Here is a 16,970-nt window from a genome sequence, read left to right as displayed (position 1 = left end):
CAGATCTTCGCCAAACTCTTTTCTTTTTACATGCTGTCAGAAGCTGAAATCTTAATAAGTATTTTATTCTGAAAGGGTAACTTTGTCTCCAGTGTACCGGCGTCCAGGCTGAGAGTTCTTTAGTCTGATCTTCATCACCTGATTGAATTAGAATCCAATGAGAACGTCTGACTCGTACAAAGATGCCTCTTACTAGTAAAATTCGAGTGTTCCACTTTGTAAAATTGGTTATTGATATGCTTCCTATTTGCTTCTTGAGTGCTGCTGAATATTTTTCTTCATAGGCATACGAGGCACTTGGTACTTTACAAAAACCTTTACTCTCGTGTAATTTATTTCTGGTCGCATGCCCAGCCTGGATGCATTCTGTGGGGAGAATGGTTTGCCTATTTTTATGTCATTTTCCTTCAGGCTTTGGAGGATTTAAAAAAGGAGGGGGGGGGGGGTGGGTTAGTTTGGTCATACAGCTGTGTTTCCCTCATGGCTTCATCTCAAATTCATTGAGTACTTGTCATCAGGATTTTCCCTTTACATGTCCTTGGATTTCAATCTCCTTTTTAATATCCAGGCTCGTCTCCTATGTGCTGCTTAGTCTCAACCATAAAGAGCCAATCAATCTTGAATTTTCGATGGCCTTACGTGGAATCCTGCAGTCATTAGATGTGGATATTTTTCTCCACCCTGCTCCTTCTGCATTCCTATTATACATGAAATTGTTCCAGTAGCTCTTCTCTCTTGATCTGCCTAAGAGAGTAAGGAGATGGGGAGATTTCTCATGGATGTGCTGCTTTTATTCTGGGTTTATAATTGCATTGTGTGGTCATAGCAGACCTCTTCCAAGGCCAGTAGTCCACTCATCTTTAATATGTAATTTGTAACCAAACCCATGATAATAATCTTTGCTTCCAAAACACAGCATCAAAATGGGATTTTTCCCTGGCTCGTGACCCCTCGACCATATCTCACAAAATTCAGCCTTGTAGGTTCTGCAGACAGGTAGACACAAAGAAAAGTAGGGCCTTTTTTTCTTTCTTTCCAAGTCAACCATGAACAAAGAGTCTTTGACAAACCAGAAGGACTGACTGATGTATACGAGAATCGGTCAGTGCCCCGGCTCAGCTTTCAGAAGTGGTGTGAGAATGGAAATGATAATTTTTGTAAAGCAATGAGGAGTTAGTCAGGCATGTGATATAAACAGACTCCATGCTGTCTTTATTTTATCAGTTCAGCGGGGTCACACACACATTCTTGTTTTGGTGACCTTACACTTTGCTAAAAATATTGAGTTTAGGAAATGTTTTTAACATCTCTCAGGTTTCTAGTTTCACCACAATTATTCCAATTGGTCGCAGCATGCGTAGTAGAACACACTCCAGGCTCACGAGCCTTAACAGCCTTTTTCTTCTTGTTAAATATTTCATGCTGTGTAAGTAAACACGCCGTTTCGTAAATAATCAAAAACTTTGCTCATATAAACAAACAAATCTCAACAGGGATAAAAGCGCAGTTTCTGACATGACCCTGTTTCAGTCCACATTCTGACAAGAAAACAAATGTGACCGATTAAAGCACGTGAATGAGATCCAGACAACTTGTGGAGGAACTGAGGATGGTAGCCAGAAGCAGATGATTGAGAAAGAGTAATGGGAGGTAGAAAAGTTTTTCTGAGGCTTCTCTTGTTAGTGGCCACATGATCCGTCTGTTCCTTCGGGAGTCGGAGTACAGGCTGGCGGTTGGAGGAGGAATGTGCTCTCGCCTGGAAAAGGCTCGCAGTGCACAGAGAGGTCCTTCCTGCTGCCAGCTCTACCGAGGAATGGGCCCAGCCAACAACAGAAACTGAACCTTCCTCTCCAGCTGGCCTCTTAGCTGGTACAGCAATGGTGCTTCGTGATGATGATGATGATGATGATGACAACAAGCAGTGGATTTATAATTAGAAATACACCGGAGAAACTGACCGTATCCAACCGTGTTCATTTATTGGGCGTGTTTGTGTAGTTGTTGCAAAGTGGATTGTGATGTCACACCTCCTCTTTCTCTGTATTCCTCGATTCCCTGCTTGTTGACCGCAGTGTGTTAGGTGCTCACTTGCCTCTGTGACATATAAGAAAGAGACAATCTGAGAAGTGAGCCCTGGCACGGTGGCTCAGTGGGTCTTTGCCTGCCTCACATCGGCTTCTCTCTGTGCTTTGCTGCCAGAAAAATCTGGTGTGGTTTTGAGGCGATATATATTCTATCTGGCCTCTTTGGCTCCACCGCACTATGCAATGGAAAAAGAGTACACTCTATCTAGAATGGCTTTGAGATGTAATTGAACCATAATGCCTCTTATGTGAGAATTTTGCAGAGGAATGAAGATCTCGCTTGACAAATGGGCCAGAGAAAACAAACTGGCGTATCTGAAGGGTGAAGTGTAGAGTTGGGCTACTGACTCGTGAGCCTGCTTCTTCAGTCTGACTGGAGAAGATTGGAAAAAAAATCCAGTCATTTGTCTGCTGACATTCAAGGCATTTCTATTATATCCCTGTTGATTATTTCCATGCCCTTTCCAACATCCTGTAGCCTGTAGTATTTGTTTCCTTAGATCCATCATAGGTGGAGCTATTTCTGCTCACCGGTTTCACAGAGACTGGGTGATGGATCATTTTGTGATTTGGTGAATGCTGAAGTGCCCACTGCACCTCACCAAACTTCTCATGAGCTTTCTGCTATTGAGAGCTGGGCTTGTGCCAAGGTGAAGTGTTCTGCTTAAAGTCTCAGAGTGGCCGAGTAAGCAGTTCATTACCTTTGAGACAACTGGGTTTTTATACATAAATTCTTCTCAAATTTGTGTTTATTTTAACATATATTTAAAAAAAACTGCTTGTCCTGAGGTGTTGAACACTCCGTCTCACCTTCTCCCATCTGTCTCCAGACTAATCGTGTGTTAATTGTTTCTACCGTGAGGAGAGATTACAATGGGGTGCACTTGGCTTGTTATCACTTGTCATGCACCACCTATCACATTTGCAAATACACCGCTACGTTTTTCGCTTTTTTTGATGTCTTTGTTTGATTTGAAGAGTCGATAAATCATCAGCAGATAAAAAGCAGCAGAGGTTTGACGAGCTGTCGGACACTTTGTAGTGTGACAGAAGAGATAGGAAATCAGTTTACATCTATGTAAGGACTCCCGTAGGGAGAAATGTGCCTTCCTTTCCCCCTTGCTTGACCCCTGTCGGCCGTGCCCACAACCACTGACACACAGCTTGTGGCTAATGTAGCAGCATTAGGATAGGTCATGTAGGTTCAACCCTGTCAGGGGATGTCTAACTGGTCTTTTATTTGGTGGCCACGGCTGCCAAAATTACACATTAAATGTTTTAATTTGTACTTACTCATGGACACTTACCTCGATTTTTCTAAAAATCTGTTCCTTCGGTCTCTGCAGCAGAAATTGAACTGGTGTCGTCTCAGTCTACCTCATTTCTTAACTTCAGAAAATTACACACCGGATGTCTGTATTTGTGGGTTTGGGTGTGGTTCTCTTGCTTAAATCCCAAAGTGGTGGTGGCAAAGATGCCCAGTACTTAAAGTTCGCCGTTTGATTTTCTGTGTGAATGCCACATGACCACACGTTCAGGCATTGCCTGTAGAAACCCACAGCAGCAAATAATGTCTTCAGTTGTCACACGTTTGTTGAATGTGAGAGACCAGTAGTCTTTGTAGTAGTCAACGCAACATTCAGATCAAATACTGATTGATTTTGTTGCAATCAGAAGTTCTTGTCTGACCATTTTTTCTCTCTCTCCCTTTACAGCCGTGCAATTAAGACCAATCAGGACCTGCTTCCAGAGACGCCCTGGACAAACATCTTCTACGATGATTTCTGGGGCACCTTACTCACACACAGCGGCAGCCATAAGTCTTACCGACCCCTGTGTACCCTCTCCTTCCGCCTTAATCATGCTGTGGGTGGGCTGGAGCCTTGGGGTTACCACCTGGTTAATGTGGTCCTCCATGGGGCTGTGACAGGCCTGTTTACCTCACTCGCTCGCCTGCTGCTCGGAGGAGGACTGTGGAGCCTACTGGCTGGCTTGCTCTTCGCCTCTCACCCAATTCACACCGAGGCAGTGGCAGGTGTAGTCGGCCGAGCCGATGAAGGTGCCGCCCTTTTCTTCTTGCTGTCCCTGCTGTGTTACATACGTCACTGTAGGCTGCGGGGGCGTGCTGGGTCCTGGCGGCTCGTGGCCTGGTTCCTTGGTAGCTTGGGTTGCGCCGCCTGCAGCATGCTCTGGAAGGAGCTCGGAGTAACCGTTCTGGCTGTATCAGCGCTGTATGACGTCTGCGTTTTCCACAGGCTCAAACTGCGACAGATCATTGTGCTCCTTTACAAGGTAAACTGTTTGTTCTGTTGGAGTTTTTTGGCCATTTATGTTTGCAAAACAAGGTAAGCCTTTTAAAAGTGAAGTCCATGTTTAATCTGAACTGGGCTGCCCCCTTCCATATCGTCTCTTTGTGCAGCGATTCAGAAGGATCACTCAGTGCTCCTCTTATGTTTAAATTGCAAATTGCTAATCCTCTCACAAGTGGGCTGTTTTTATTTGATGGACATTGGAGGTTTTCTCCATTTTTCTGTGTGTGTGTGTGCGTGTGTGTGTGTGTGTGTGTGTCTGTGTATTCAGATGGCGTGCAGCGATAAAAAGAGATGGAAATGAAAATATTTTTCAGGAGAAACAGCTGAGATAACAAAAAGCGACGGTCATTTTATATTTCCTTGTCGCCTTTGAAGCATCCAGCCATTAAGAAGCCCTTTTCCCCCAACAGCTCCTGTCAGAAGTATTTACTATTTGCTGTCTACTTCCTGTGACATCCCTGAATCCCTACCCATCATCACAAATTCAATGAGACATGTGCACAGATGTGACAAAAGTGTTCCAGAGGAGCCAATGAAAGGGGATCTTTCTTTTGGAAATGCTGTGTGGTAAGGAGGGACTGTGGTCAGCAAGGCCTTATGTAAAACATAAGACAGACAGATGAAACGATAAAAAGCAACGAAGAAAATGAGAAGCCTCTCCTTTTTAGTGTGCAGCATAGTCTAAAAATGATGGTTACGGGACTCTAGCTTCATGTCCAAGCTGTCCTCTCTTGATTTAAGCCTATCAGACTCCCGGTGTTGTGTGGAATATTGCCCATCCATTGCGGCAGGCGGACAGACCTTCTAATAGCTTGTCAGGCATGGCTAGACCAGAAAGGAAACAAGGCCAAAAGGGCTGCAGGAGATGATGCCTCAAAGCTGACAGTTTTTCTACTTTTGATTGAAAGTCCAAAAACCCTGCTGATCCAATTGTCTTTGCAGGAAAACAAAATCCACTGGAACATAGTTACAGTTCTGGCACAGTGCAGGCCCTATAGATGTCTTTCATGGTTTGCCATCATGGTCAGCTAAATTGGCAAACATCACCGGGGTCAGATATGCTCTGCTGCTGCGCTGCTCATCCAGCGTAGCTTCTGTAGCTCGGTGTGTTGCCAAAGTGCTTTACATAAAAATGTTTTAAGCTTTTTACAGATATTAAAATAGAATAAGAGTCATGTATTTCTTTGAAGTAAACAAGGTTGCAAAATTAAAAAGAGAAGTGTTAAGATTTGTCTGCAGCATGTGTTTCTTTGTTTTTGCAGGAAATGACAAATAAAGGCCGTCCGTCCCATTGCTATTACTTTGTCTTATTGGTGCTGAGCCAGTCAGAGACGTGTAAAATCGAAATACAAGGTTTTTTATCAGCTCTATAAAAGAGGACACGCCTGTGTAATGCTGCTACAATGGGTGCAGTGTGGTGTGTCAGCTTTTCTCAGTACTAAAGTGTTTATTTTTACTGTAGCTGTCATAACAGAATACAAGTCACATCTGTCATTTGCTTCAAAGATTGTCTTGCAGTTGTTTTTCAAGAATTGCAAAGCCACTTAAAAGTATGCAATTTATTAACAGTAAACTTTGCCCGAGTATCCTCGTGGTGTTTGCATCATTCAGATCACCTTTCTTTAAAGCAGTGCCACGGGTGCTCAGTCACTCAAAGTCAAAACAGCTTAAAACTGGTATGAAAAAATAACAGATCTTTGCAAGCCAAAGAGAAGTCAGGTCGCAGTGGGTTATTGTGCATTGAGGAGACAAATAAGGAGCTGTGGGCTGTCAGGCACACGGGGAAAACAAAGTTTTTTTGAGGCAAGACTGTAAAAAAGGCATATTTTTTGGAAGTGAGTTTGCTTGATTTTCCTAACTTTAGCTGACAACCATCATTATCGTAGCATATCATTTAGTCACACCACAGACGACATAAAAGCAAGAACAGCCAGAGACCTGTCATCATCACTTCAATCATGTTAACTCGAGACGTTTCCTTCTTATATGAACGTCTGTGATGAAATGCTGTAGTACTGTATTCTCGTGAGTACGTATGTATGCGAGTCTCGTGACCCAATCGCTTACCCAAATGGCAAACAGTTCATTACTGCACCGTGTACGTTTGTCTCTCTCTGTCTCCGTGGAGCGAGGCAGTCACTTTGAGTAATGGTACGCGAGGGGGACTTATTCCTCAGGGCGAGCTGAGCCTTCAGCCGCCCATATGAAATTTAAATTGTATACAGCGTTGCAAATGACGATCGCAGTGAAAATAAATACAGTTTGCGCTTTAAATTGCGGGTTGAGATTTATCAGGTGCTGAAAATCTGGCTGCTAACTACCCACAGTGGCACATTAATATTCTGTGATAAGAGGGAAACTAGGCATAAAATGCAAGAGAGAGGATCTGTCAGCCTGTTCTGGCTTTTTCCATGTTTGATTTCAAGGAACTATTCTTCATTCAGGTTAAAGAGGCGGGCTCGGTGAATGACTGACACGCCGTAATGGGCGCTATATATTTTATCGCCAAGCTCCACTCAGCTGGAGTCATTTGACATTTAGTGTTGCTTATCTGATTGTGGCGCACAGTCAATTACATTAGAGTTTTATATCTGCTGCAAATCTCCCTTTGTGTCGTTGCGGCTTCTGCGTGCAGTTTAAAGAGTGCAGGCAGTCGAAACTCGGCGTCACTGTAATTCCATGTAGGTTCATAACTCATCTCATCGAGACTTTGACTGCAGACTCTCTGCATACAAATCAGAGGCAGGAGCTAATGCATGGGTATTATCTTGACTGATTTTTTTTTTCTCGTAATGTGTTGAAATTTGCATAACAGATCTGGGTGCATGAGAATTGTGTGCAATATGTAAAACTAGAGCTACTAGTGTCTTTTTCTCTGAGCCTCATAATATACTTCCTTTCTGATCGTGTATGTTCACAGATTGTCTCCTCCTGTACTTTTGCCCCCCAAATAAAAAGTTCTTTCTGCCAGGCTTTGTGTATAGAAGCTGTTCCAGTGTCTTTAGTTTGGAACTAAAAGGAACTTCTGGACACATTAACTGCTGTAAAACTCTGGATGTGGGAAAAGGGGGTATGCATATTTGTAATTCAATTGCTATTGGTTACCCACTTTCATACAAGAAAATAGGCTATTGCTGCTAAAGCTGGAAGTTGCAAGGGTTGATAAGCACGTGCAGAGCATATTTTTGCAATGTGCATAAAAAAAAATCTGTAAAGAGAGAAAACCTAATGTTTAAATTCAAGTATTGTTCATGAATTTGATTTATTTGCATTGTGAACATTGAATGTTTCACACATGTTGCATTTGGAGTGAAATCAAAGTGTAGGACTCTTTCTGCTTATATTGCTCGCTGCTCTGAAAGAAAGACAATGAAAGAGATTAGAGGGAAACAACAGGCGCAGACGGTAATAAAAAAAACAACAACAACAGGTGTTGCATGAGCGTTGATGCCAGATTCATGGTATCTGCAGGCGTACCCCTCGTCCCATCGCCCTCACCTCCAGAATGTAACGTTGGATAAGTGGTTGTGAAAATGTCGAACTTACAGTTTGACATGTTTCTTTGAAGAATCTCGCCTTCCCCCACTTACATTTCCTCCGTGCAGTCATTAGTCTGTGTGCGATTACTGTTGACTGTACCAACACTTACTGTGTTAATATCTGTCACTACTGCCTTCTGCCTACCTTGGCTGCTAATTAGTTCTTTCTAAGACGTGTGATGTCTCCTAATACTAGAAAAAAAATGAAAAACCGTCATTAAATTGTTTACTCAAGTTGACCTTTACAGTGTTGATACACACCAGTTGCTTTGTGCCTGATTAAAGCTTTTATGGCCATGTGTTGCTATGTGTCCTGCTACTCCAAAGGCAATGAGTTTATAGCATTCAAATGTAGCATAGTTGGCAGTGGCGCATGTTTGGTGTAACCACAGTTTATGTGGAAAAACGTGCTTTTTATGAGACTATTTCCTGCACAGCGTTAGCTAATAGGCTCATTTTCAATAAGAGATACTGAAACGTAATTAAGTGTCCTAATTTAGCTGAGGAAGGAATGCTTTTTAATGTGATCTGATGAATTTATTCCATAGAATAATGCAATAAAGTGTTTGTTCATGAGACCTGGTGCTCTTTCTTTGTTAGCTCACCAATAAAATATATGTTTAGACAATTGAAGACAGTGAAACTGGCCTGTTTGCAAGTTCTAACAGTGGAGAAAAACAGGACCTGTTAGGCCATATACTTTTCCTTCATGAAATGCTTTTCTTTTTATTTAAGGGCCCATTTTTCTTCTCTTTGAATCATGGCCATATTAAACATGTCCTTATTTAACCAAAAACATAGTCTTGATGTTTTTTCACCTTCCTGAAAGTATGCTGTATGAGTAGTTAAGGCCCCGACACCACTGATACGACTGTGTCAAGAGCAATCCTTTGAAGCTGCGGTGTCGGAATCTGATGCTTTAAGAGTGTAAAATGGATAAAGAGGAATTGTCTTGGTGATGTCATGTCAATATTGCACAAGCCATAGCAACTCCCAAGTGCACAAGAGTTCAGCTACATCTTTAAAAGAAACATGAGACAGTCCTCTGCAGTCACTTTCAACATCTGACAACGAGACCACTGGAAAGTCATTTCTAAATCTAGGATGAGACCCAGCTGGCCCTTAGCGATTGTCAAAATCACAAGCATCATTTTTTCCTCACCTCTTGTTTTCTGTTCACACTTGTATGGTAAGTGCACAAGCATAAGGCGTGTGTGCATGGATGGAACATGTCTGAAGGGTGAAAGTTTTCTCGGACTGAGTGCTCAGGTGTTGTGCAGGTGGTGGGTTCAGCTTGACCTCATGAGACTGGAGGCGCATGTGGGAGATGTGAGGTCCGTGCACACATACAGCATGTACACGTGTAGTGCGTGTCTACATGCCAGTTTGCGTATGAAACGTATAGAGCCTGTATACAAATGTGACATCCATACATACCCTTGCTGTGCATTAGAAACACAGCCCACCCCACACATTTTACCTGAGGCTCCACAGATGCTCCTCCATGCTCTAATGGCTCCTGTCACAGTGTGATAGATGGAGCCTGGTGGGCTCAGCTAGTGCCCCCTGCCCTCACCCACCTGCTTCTCACGGGCGGAAATTCATCCCCACTTCTGGTCTTGATTGGGAGACGGTTAATCGGAAGCATAGATAATGTAAACACATTCATAGAAAACCAGGATTAGTGCTTAGGCTGCATAATTTATGATGTTAGTTGGACATTTGGGGGAAATAGTATTTAATTAAAGACATGAACTGCTTTTATAAGATTGCTGTTATTATACACCTGCCATTATATTAGCTTAGCTTAGCATAAGGACTAAAATAAAGAAATAGTTAGCTTAAATGTTAACCAGGAGAGAGTAATACATTGGAAAAACATCATTTGATCTCAAACAATAAGAGAATTAAAAACAAACAAAAATGTTACCAACTGAGCTTTAGAAGGGCTAACTTTGTTAGCTTTGACTTGAACCTTGACATCTTATTTCAGAAGGATTCCAAGTTAACCACTTGCTGAAATTGCATTTTGGTTTTGTTAACATTCTCATAGATGTTCTCATCCAACTCAGTGATGCCAATACATTTAATCAAAAGTCAGCATTCTTATTTTAAAAAAATAAAATACTGGAAGTGTTTGCTGATACCTCGTCTCTTTAACGCCAAAAAACAGCTCACATGCTAGCAGTGCAATATGAGATAAATTCCACACACAGACTACTGAGGCGGGCTTTCAGCCCTTGAATATCTTTCACTTTGGGCTAAAACGGTGCAAGTGCTACCACGGTGATGGAACCTGACTTTGGCTGGCTTTGGCTCAGCGTACCGATCATTAAATATAAGTGAACCTGACAGGCCCGTTGCCAGCGACAGCCAATATCGTGGCCCTGACTATGCTGACAAAAACAAAAAAGCAAAAGATTCATGCTGGTATAAAAACAGATGTGAAACAGTGCATGGGGCTTGAAATACTTCACACTGTCCCTTTCCTCGCTTCTTGCTGAAAACCATTTGTTCTTTTTGTAGCCGGCACGTCTCCGAATCGATAGCGGTTGTTATGTAAGACCTCGGCTCTAAAAAGGAACGTCCCACAGCACCAGTGTCCTACTCTATCCTTCAGTCTTGATGGAGATGTGTATGGATTTACTGTTCCTTCTGTTTCCCCAAAATCATTAAGCTTTCACAAGGAATAATTTATTCAGACAGACGTATTACAGGGAGTCGCAGTGATGTAATTAACTTCAGTGTATTTGTTTGTTTGTTTTTAATGTTTAGTCAGCATTTAAAGCGAGCTGGCTCCTTCTTTAGATACGGTACAGTAAGGCTGACTGAGACTTTAAAGTTTTGCAAACTATAGTTTCAGTACTGCTTGTTTCAGTTTTATCCGTGGCTCCTATTTAAGGATCCTTTTATGGTCTCAGCAAATCAACTGGCATATAAAATGAGTCAGTCAGAATTACATTTCATCTAGACTCCCAGCTAACGTGCCGATATAAATGGACTAGCGTAACCCTGTGTAAGCCTTACATAGACACTTCATCTCATGTATATTCTTGTTTTTGCCTCTCTTTGAAACGCTTGACTCAGTGTCGTTTAATTTAATTAGGGAAATTGAAAATGGTCACCAAAAATTACACCCCTCAGTTTTACATATAATATAGTTGCTTACAAAAGCGCTTTGTTTTCAGAGGTTTTGTGAGGTATAGTTATGCAAAACAATCAAATCACAGTCAAAAAATGTTTTCTAAAAGGGAACGGGGATACAATTTGAGGGGGGAATTAAATTTAAAACATCCTCGTATCCGTACAACATTAAAAAGTTTTTGCATCTCTGTGTGTGGAGTAAAGCTGTGGAACAGACTAAGTAAAGATATGAAGCAATGTCCAAGCATGGCGCAGTTTAAAAAGCGGTTTAAGGATATGGTTTTTACAGGGTACAGGGAAAAGGTAGAGATTTGATAGGGTGTTCTTGTCTAATATTTTCATGTGTGTGCGGGTGCACGGGTATGTTGGTATGGGTATATATATATATTTGTAGGTTGTGTATCCTTGAGGTGTTAATGGGGTTATTGAAAATGTGTATATGTGCGTATGTGTATATACGTATGTATGGATAGATAGAAACATATATGTATATATATTAAAATAAATAAATAAAAAAATTACACATAACATAATGTAATTGCAAGGAGGTATTTCTGTAGTCTATTGATACTAGATAGTGGAAAAGGGGTGGGATTAAATAAGCTTATGCTTCTTCCTGCTCCTTTTTGAACATGAACGTTATTTGGAGTTGTGGTTGCTCGTTTTCCTTTTGTTTTGCTTTGTTCATTTGTCTCTTTTAATTCTATTTTGTTGTACTTTTTCAACATGTTCAAAATAAAGATTCAATCAATCAATCAATCAAATATAAAATGTGGAATGGCTCAGAGTGGTGTGGCAGGTTTACAGTACTCCTGGGAAATTTTCTCAAGTGAGTTGTTTGTATTCTTAGTACAGTAAATACAGCTTTTAGGAAGTCTAATCAAAACAAGTGTAATCAGATATCCAGGAAACTTTAAACTGCTGCCATAAATAAAATCATTCACATGCATAACCTGGGCAGCTCGCCACCGTACACAAACTGAAGCAGGAGAAACAAATGACATGAGGTCCAAATCTAGGATTATCAGCGTGGGCGTTCCAAGTAAGATGGACAAGAACTGATGAGAAACTGTGCATCTGCAAAAGAGGAAGAGGGCTGGAATGTGTTAGAAGTGTTAAAGAAGAGCGATGGTAATGGATGCAACAGCCAAGGGACAAAGACGAAGACCCCGGGTCTACTGAAGATAATTTAGGATGTCGAGTCTGTGTGAGATACTTCTGCTGGATGGCCTGTCGCTACCCGTGAGCCTTCAATCACTGGATGCTATTTAGGAATACACCCAGACACCAAGCTGGTGATGTTGAATTCATCAAATCAGTCAGTCATGAAGGATCCCTCTGGGCATTTTCAAACCATGCAAATCATGTTTTCTTTTAGGGTTTGGGGGGTTTTCCTCATCCTCAAAGTCATGTTGCATTAAAAGTCACACACCTGCATATAAGACCAAAATAATACTGTTTTATCTGCACTAACGTCATAAGATGAAACTGTAGGTGAAGTTCATCCTCTAAAAGATGCATAAAGATGACATCGTGGAGTCTGAAGAACAGATTGTTTCAGCTTTTCACTCCCAAACTACTCCAGTAAACTTTTCTCTCTTTTTTCATCTAATTATGTCCGTTTAGAGCTGCTGTTCTCCTCTCAGATTATATGCTCAGCTAGTATTGAAACAAAGAGTTTCATGTGGAGCCAGGAAATTTTCTTCCAGTGTGCTGAACTTGTGATTAAACACATGCAGATTGTTGGGCATGCTAACGCAGCCAAGTGTTGCTCTTCAGCTGTTTGCCCCTCATTTCTGGCTGTTCTCTCTAATGATCTCCCGTTCCTTCTTGTTTAGCTGCTGAGTTGCAGGTTTTTTTGTCCTTAAACATTCAGTCATCCGTTTGGTGTGGATGGAATCTGGCCCCACACCCAGTTCTAGTTTCTCTGTAATGACACACTGGATTGATTGTTGCAGTGGTAAAGCCAAGCCACATTGAACAATCCATCAGTTGCAAACATGGGTTCAAATTGTGAGACGAAGCCTCTTCAACAATGTGATTTGTATTGAGGCTTCAATGGATTAAAGATACTTTTATAATGTGTTAACTTAGCTGCAAAATATATAATATCTTAAATCCTTTTATTGCAAAAGAGATGTCAGACCTGCCTGGTTTCTGTGCCAGCACATCTGTGAATTTTTCTGTCAATCCCCGACTCATTGGTTATCTCAGACCATACAGCTGTACTGAGATATTTTATTGAAGACCTACGGAAAGATGTCTGGGATGCCTGAATATTAAAGTTTTTTTTTCCTTTTCTGTTTGATCCTTTTCTTTGTAATGTTGATCAATAATTCACTCTCTAGATCCCCATCTCTGCATTTTTGATTTAGTGTCTTTGCTGACAACTACAAATTAAAGTAATTGCATGCTTCTTTGGTGACTTTTATGATTCGCCATGGATTTTACCAGATGATACATTCTGTGAATTGTGTGAAACAATGAGCTGAATCACTCAGTTAAGGTCTGGTGACTGTACTCATCACAACCCCAGTCTTTCCCTTTGGACGGTTCCTGCTCTCCTGCTTTTTAAAAAAGTCGTTACTTGTGAGTGTCATACTTAATCTGCCCTTCACAGAATGTGTCTTTCACTGTGATAGAGTTCACTATCGCAGTGAACGCAACTCAGACATGAACGGTGATTTTTGGAGCCGTCTTTGTGTACTCAGGCCAATGAGGTGTGTGTCTGTTGTGCGCTCTTTGATGTCTGTAGATTATTGTTGGTGCCGACATGTTTGAAATGGGTCGATTTTCTATTTTTCTGCTTGTTTGTTCGTTGCTTTTTGTCTTTTTTCAAAGAGCATTTTGAAGTGTTTCTGTGGCCGACGGAGAGCAGGAGTCTCACTCCAAGATTTTCCTTTTTCTAATGTGTAGAAATGTTTGTACTCAATGAAACAAATAAGTGCACACACAAAATTACTGCTGTATTCAAGAAATGTGCACAGGAGCATATTTACTGTGGTATGTTAGTGAATCAAAATTATTCTAAATCAACAGGCCTGTGCTATCTGTAGGCTTCTACACCACATTTCTCAATATAAGCAAACAGTTTCACCTTTGGGTCGAGTGCAGACAGTGCTGAGAGAAGAATGAACCCTGCACTGCTAAAAAGAAGGAGAAGGTCTGACTGTAACACCTGAAACAGTGCCTGAGGAGGAAAATGGGCAAAGCACACCCTCCCATAGTGTCTCCACGGCAGTGAGGATCGTTTAAATTAAATAATACATTTACATTTAATAAATTAGAAAAAAATTCTAACATATTGAATTTCCCCTAAGACTCACTGTAAAAACATGACATTAAAAAAGGCTAAAAAACACTGGAAAACTATGAAAAAGCATTTGTAGTAGTAGTAATATTAACAGAGCTCCATAGTGCAGTGGTTTACACATTTGCCTAACAAGCTAAAAATGCTCCGTTCAATGTCAATCACTGATGTGTGCTCATACATACATTTATACATATTTTATAAATGTATACATATTTCTGTACATTGTTATCTGTATATACAAATTTCAGTTGCTTATGTATATAGCACCACTTTGTTTCTTCATTCTATATTTGATGTACCCCTTGCTATAAGAGCTGTATAACACCCACATTTCTCATTCGTGGGATAATAAAGGTTTATTCTATTCTATTCTATTCTACTCTAAACAGTCGTGCATGGTTTACACACAGATTGGTGCAGATGAACCGTAGTTTTGTCCCCTTCCCATTTAAGAAAATGGTGTGCACTTTTGTTTAAAATGATGATATGTGAGTGTAGCAGTGCAATATGAGGAGCAAGGTGCTCATTCAGACATAAAGCTGATTCGAATACTGTCAGATTAATGGAAATGTGTGAAAGGAGCTAGACTCACAAACAGCCTTCAAAACCAACTGATGATTCAGCTCAGATTCATTTTTAACTGCTTTTTATTTTGTGTCAACTCTTCATCATTATTACACAACAAGTCATCTTTTTGTTTTTTACTTTACTCGGCTTCTCTCATGCTTATTACTGGCCAGTATTCACAGTAACAAATGACATGCTGTCACTATTTCTGTGGGCAACTGTAACATGACACACCAGACAGAGTGGTTCAGAAAGTGGTTGACAGAAGAAAGAATGCAATTTCTACAACCAGCATGTGACATTCCTCTGACAGTCTATCTGCTTAGATTTGGACCCCTGCTCTGGCTTTGAGTCATTCATTCATGCACCGTAGGAGCTTACTGCCGCTCTAAACCCAACAATACAATGGCTCTGATCTCCCAAATGCATAGTAATGAGAGAGAATCCAAGCATGTACAGAATAAATCTAGTCTGGACACAACTGGCAACATTTTTTAAAAACAGTACATTTTTACTTTTTTTTCATTTATCTTTAAAGTTTCGAACTTGTACTGTAAGCAGCGCGGGGCACACACACGTCTCCCTCCAGCAACAAAAAAATTCCCCCCCTTCAAGCTTGAATCAGCATCTTGTCGCAGCGAATCTGCAGTAGCGGTCACATAGTCTGGTTGGCCCTTGCAGTACAAATAAATATGGGAAACGAAAGCCCAGAAATCGGGAACAGTCGGTTTATTTTTCAAACCATTTCTGTGGTTTCACTCAATAAATATCGTCTGTGAAATGTTAAGGCTTTGAGTCCACTTTGGTTTTCCATTGTCATTATGTTCTTATTGTTTGGGCAGCCTGACCATTTTGCCTTTTCCAGTGTGTATACAGAGTATAGAAGGTGATTTTAGAGTCGTTTCATTCTTTGTTTCTCAGATGTGACCCAGCAAATAAACTGGGGAAAACTTCACAAACTTCACAAATGCAAAATGGCAGAAGTTAGTGAATGAAATTAAATTTTGTTTTTTCATTCAGCAAGTTTGTCATCCTCCTCGTGGATACACACAATACCTTCCTCCCTTTACGTGTAGATTTCATCCTCTCGGCTGCTCCCTCTGATTGGACAGAATAAGGTTCACCTTTTCTGTGCCATTACAAATCTATAGATGTCTGATTGCAGTTGATGACAGAATAAATGGGAGAGAGTGACTCTGTCTGACCTCTGATTGCAGCATGAAAGCATGACATGTTTTAGCCTTTTACAGTAAGGGCCTTTAAAGCGGCTCAGTTAGAAACAGAGTGAGCGAGGCTGGAATGTTGACTTAATGGTTTTGAGAGAAATGGATCCCATGCTGCTGCAGTGATTATGGTTAATAAAGGCTGACCGAGAGAGCGTGAACTGGCATATTTTGTCATGTATTAGTTGGAAATATTCTTGCTCACATTTGCTTGCTTTCATCATATAAATTCCAAGTTTTTCCACAGCAGGTGATACCACAGAACTTACAAATGAAAATGTTATTTTCACATTTAACATGTCAGTGTCTTTGATCAGTAGTGTGGTGGGATTCCCCTCCTGTAGGCCTCCTTCCCACTTTGTCTTACCTCCTTCTTCATTACAAACATATCTCTCTCACTGCAATGTACTCCATGTGTTTTGAATAATACTAATCATCATCTTAGTACTGACCAGTATTACAGTGATTATCAGGCAGCCATAAGACAGAGTCTCCGATTTACAGGTAAATTGATGCATGGAGTATTTCTTCTTCAGTCACCTTTCTCACTCACTATGTGTTAATAGACCTCTCTGTCGGTCGCAGCAGATGGCCACGCCCCTCCCTGAGCCTGGTTCTGCTGGAGGTTTCTTCCTGTTAAAAGGAAGTTTTTCCTTCCCACTGTCGCCAAAGTGCTTGTTCATAGGGGGTCATATGATTGTTGGGTTTTTCTCTGTATGGATTATTGTAGGATCTACCTTACAATATAAAGCACCTTTAGGCGACTGTTGTTGTGATTTGACGCTGCA

The 16,970-nt window shown here is 41.0% G+C and overlaps 1 protein-coding gene across 1 annotated transcript in view; it reads left to right on the top strand.

Moving 5' to 3' along the window:
* Positions 1 to 16,970, top strand: part of tmtc2b (transmembrane O-mannosyltransferase targeting cadherins 2b) — an 85,557-nt gene that overhangs the window by 35,024 nt on the left and 33,563 nt on the right. Inside the window, exon 2 of the mRNA XM_084932808.1 lies at positions 3,800 to 4,376. Within this exon, the coding sequence (XP_084788934.1) occupies positions 3,800 to 4,376 (577 nt within the window). The remainder of the gene's footprint in view (positions 1 to 3,799; positions 4,377 to 16,970) is intronic.

This window comes from Perissodus microlepis, chromosome 7, assembly GCF_051167445.1.
Source record: "Perissodus microlepis isolate ML-2025 ecotype Zambia chromosome 7, ASM5116744v1, whole genome shotgun sequence".
Classification (NCBI taxonomy): domain Eukaryota; kingdom Metazoa; phylum Chordata; class Actinopteri; order Cichliformes; family Cichlidae; genus Perissodus; species Perissodus microlepis.
This window is presented reverse-complemented; position numbering and strand designations above follow the sequence as displayed.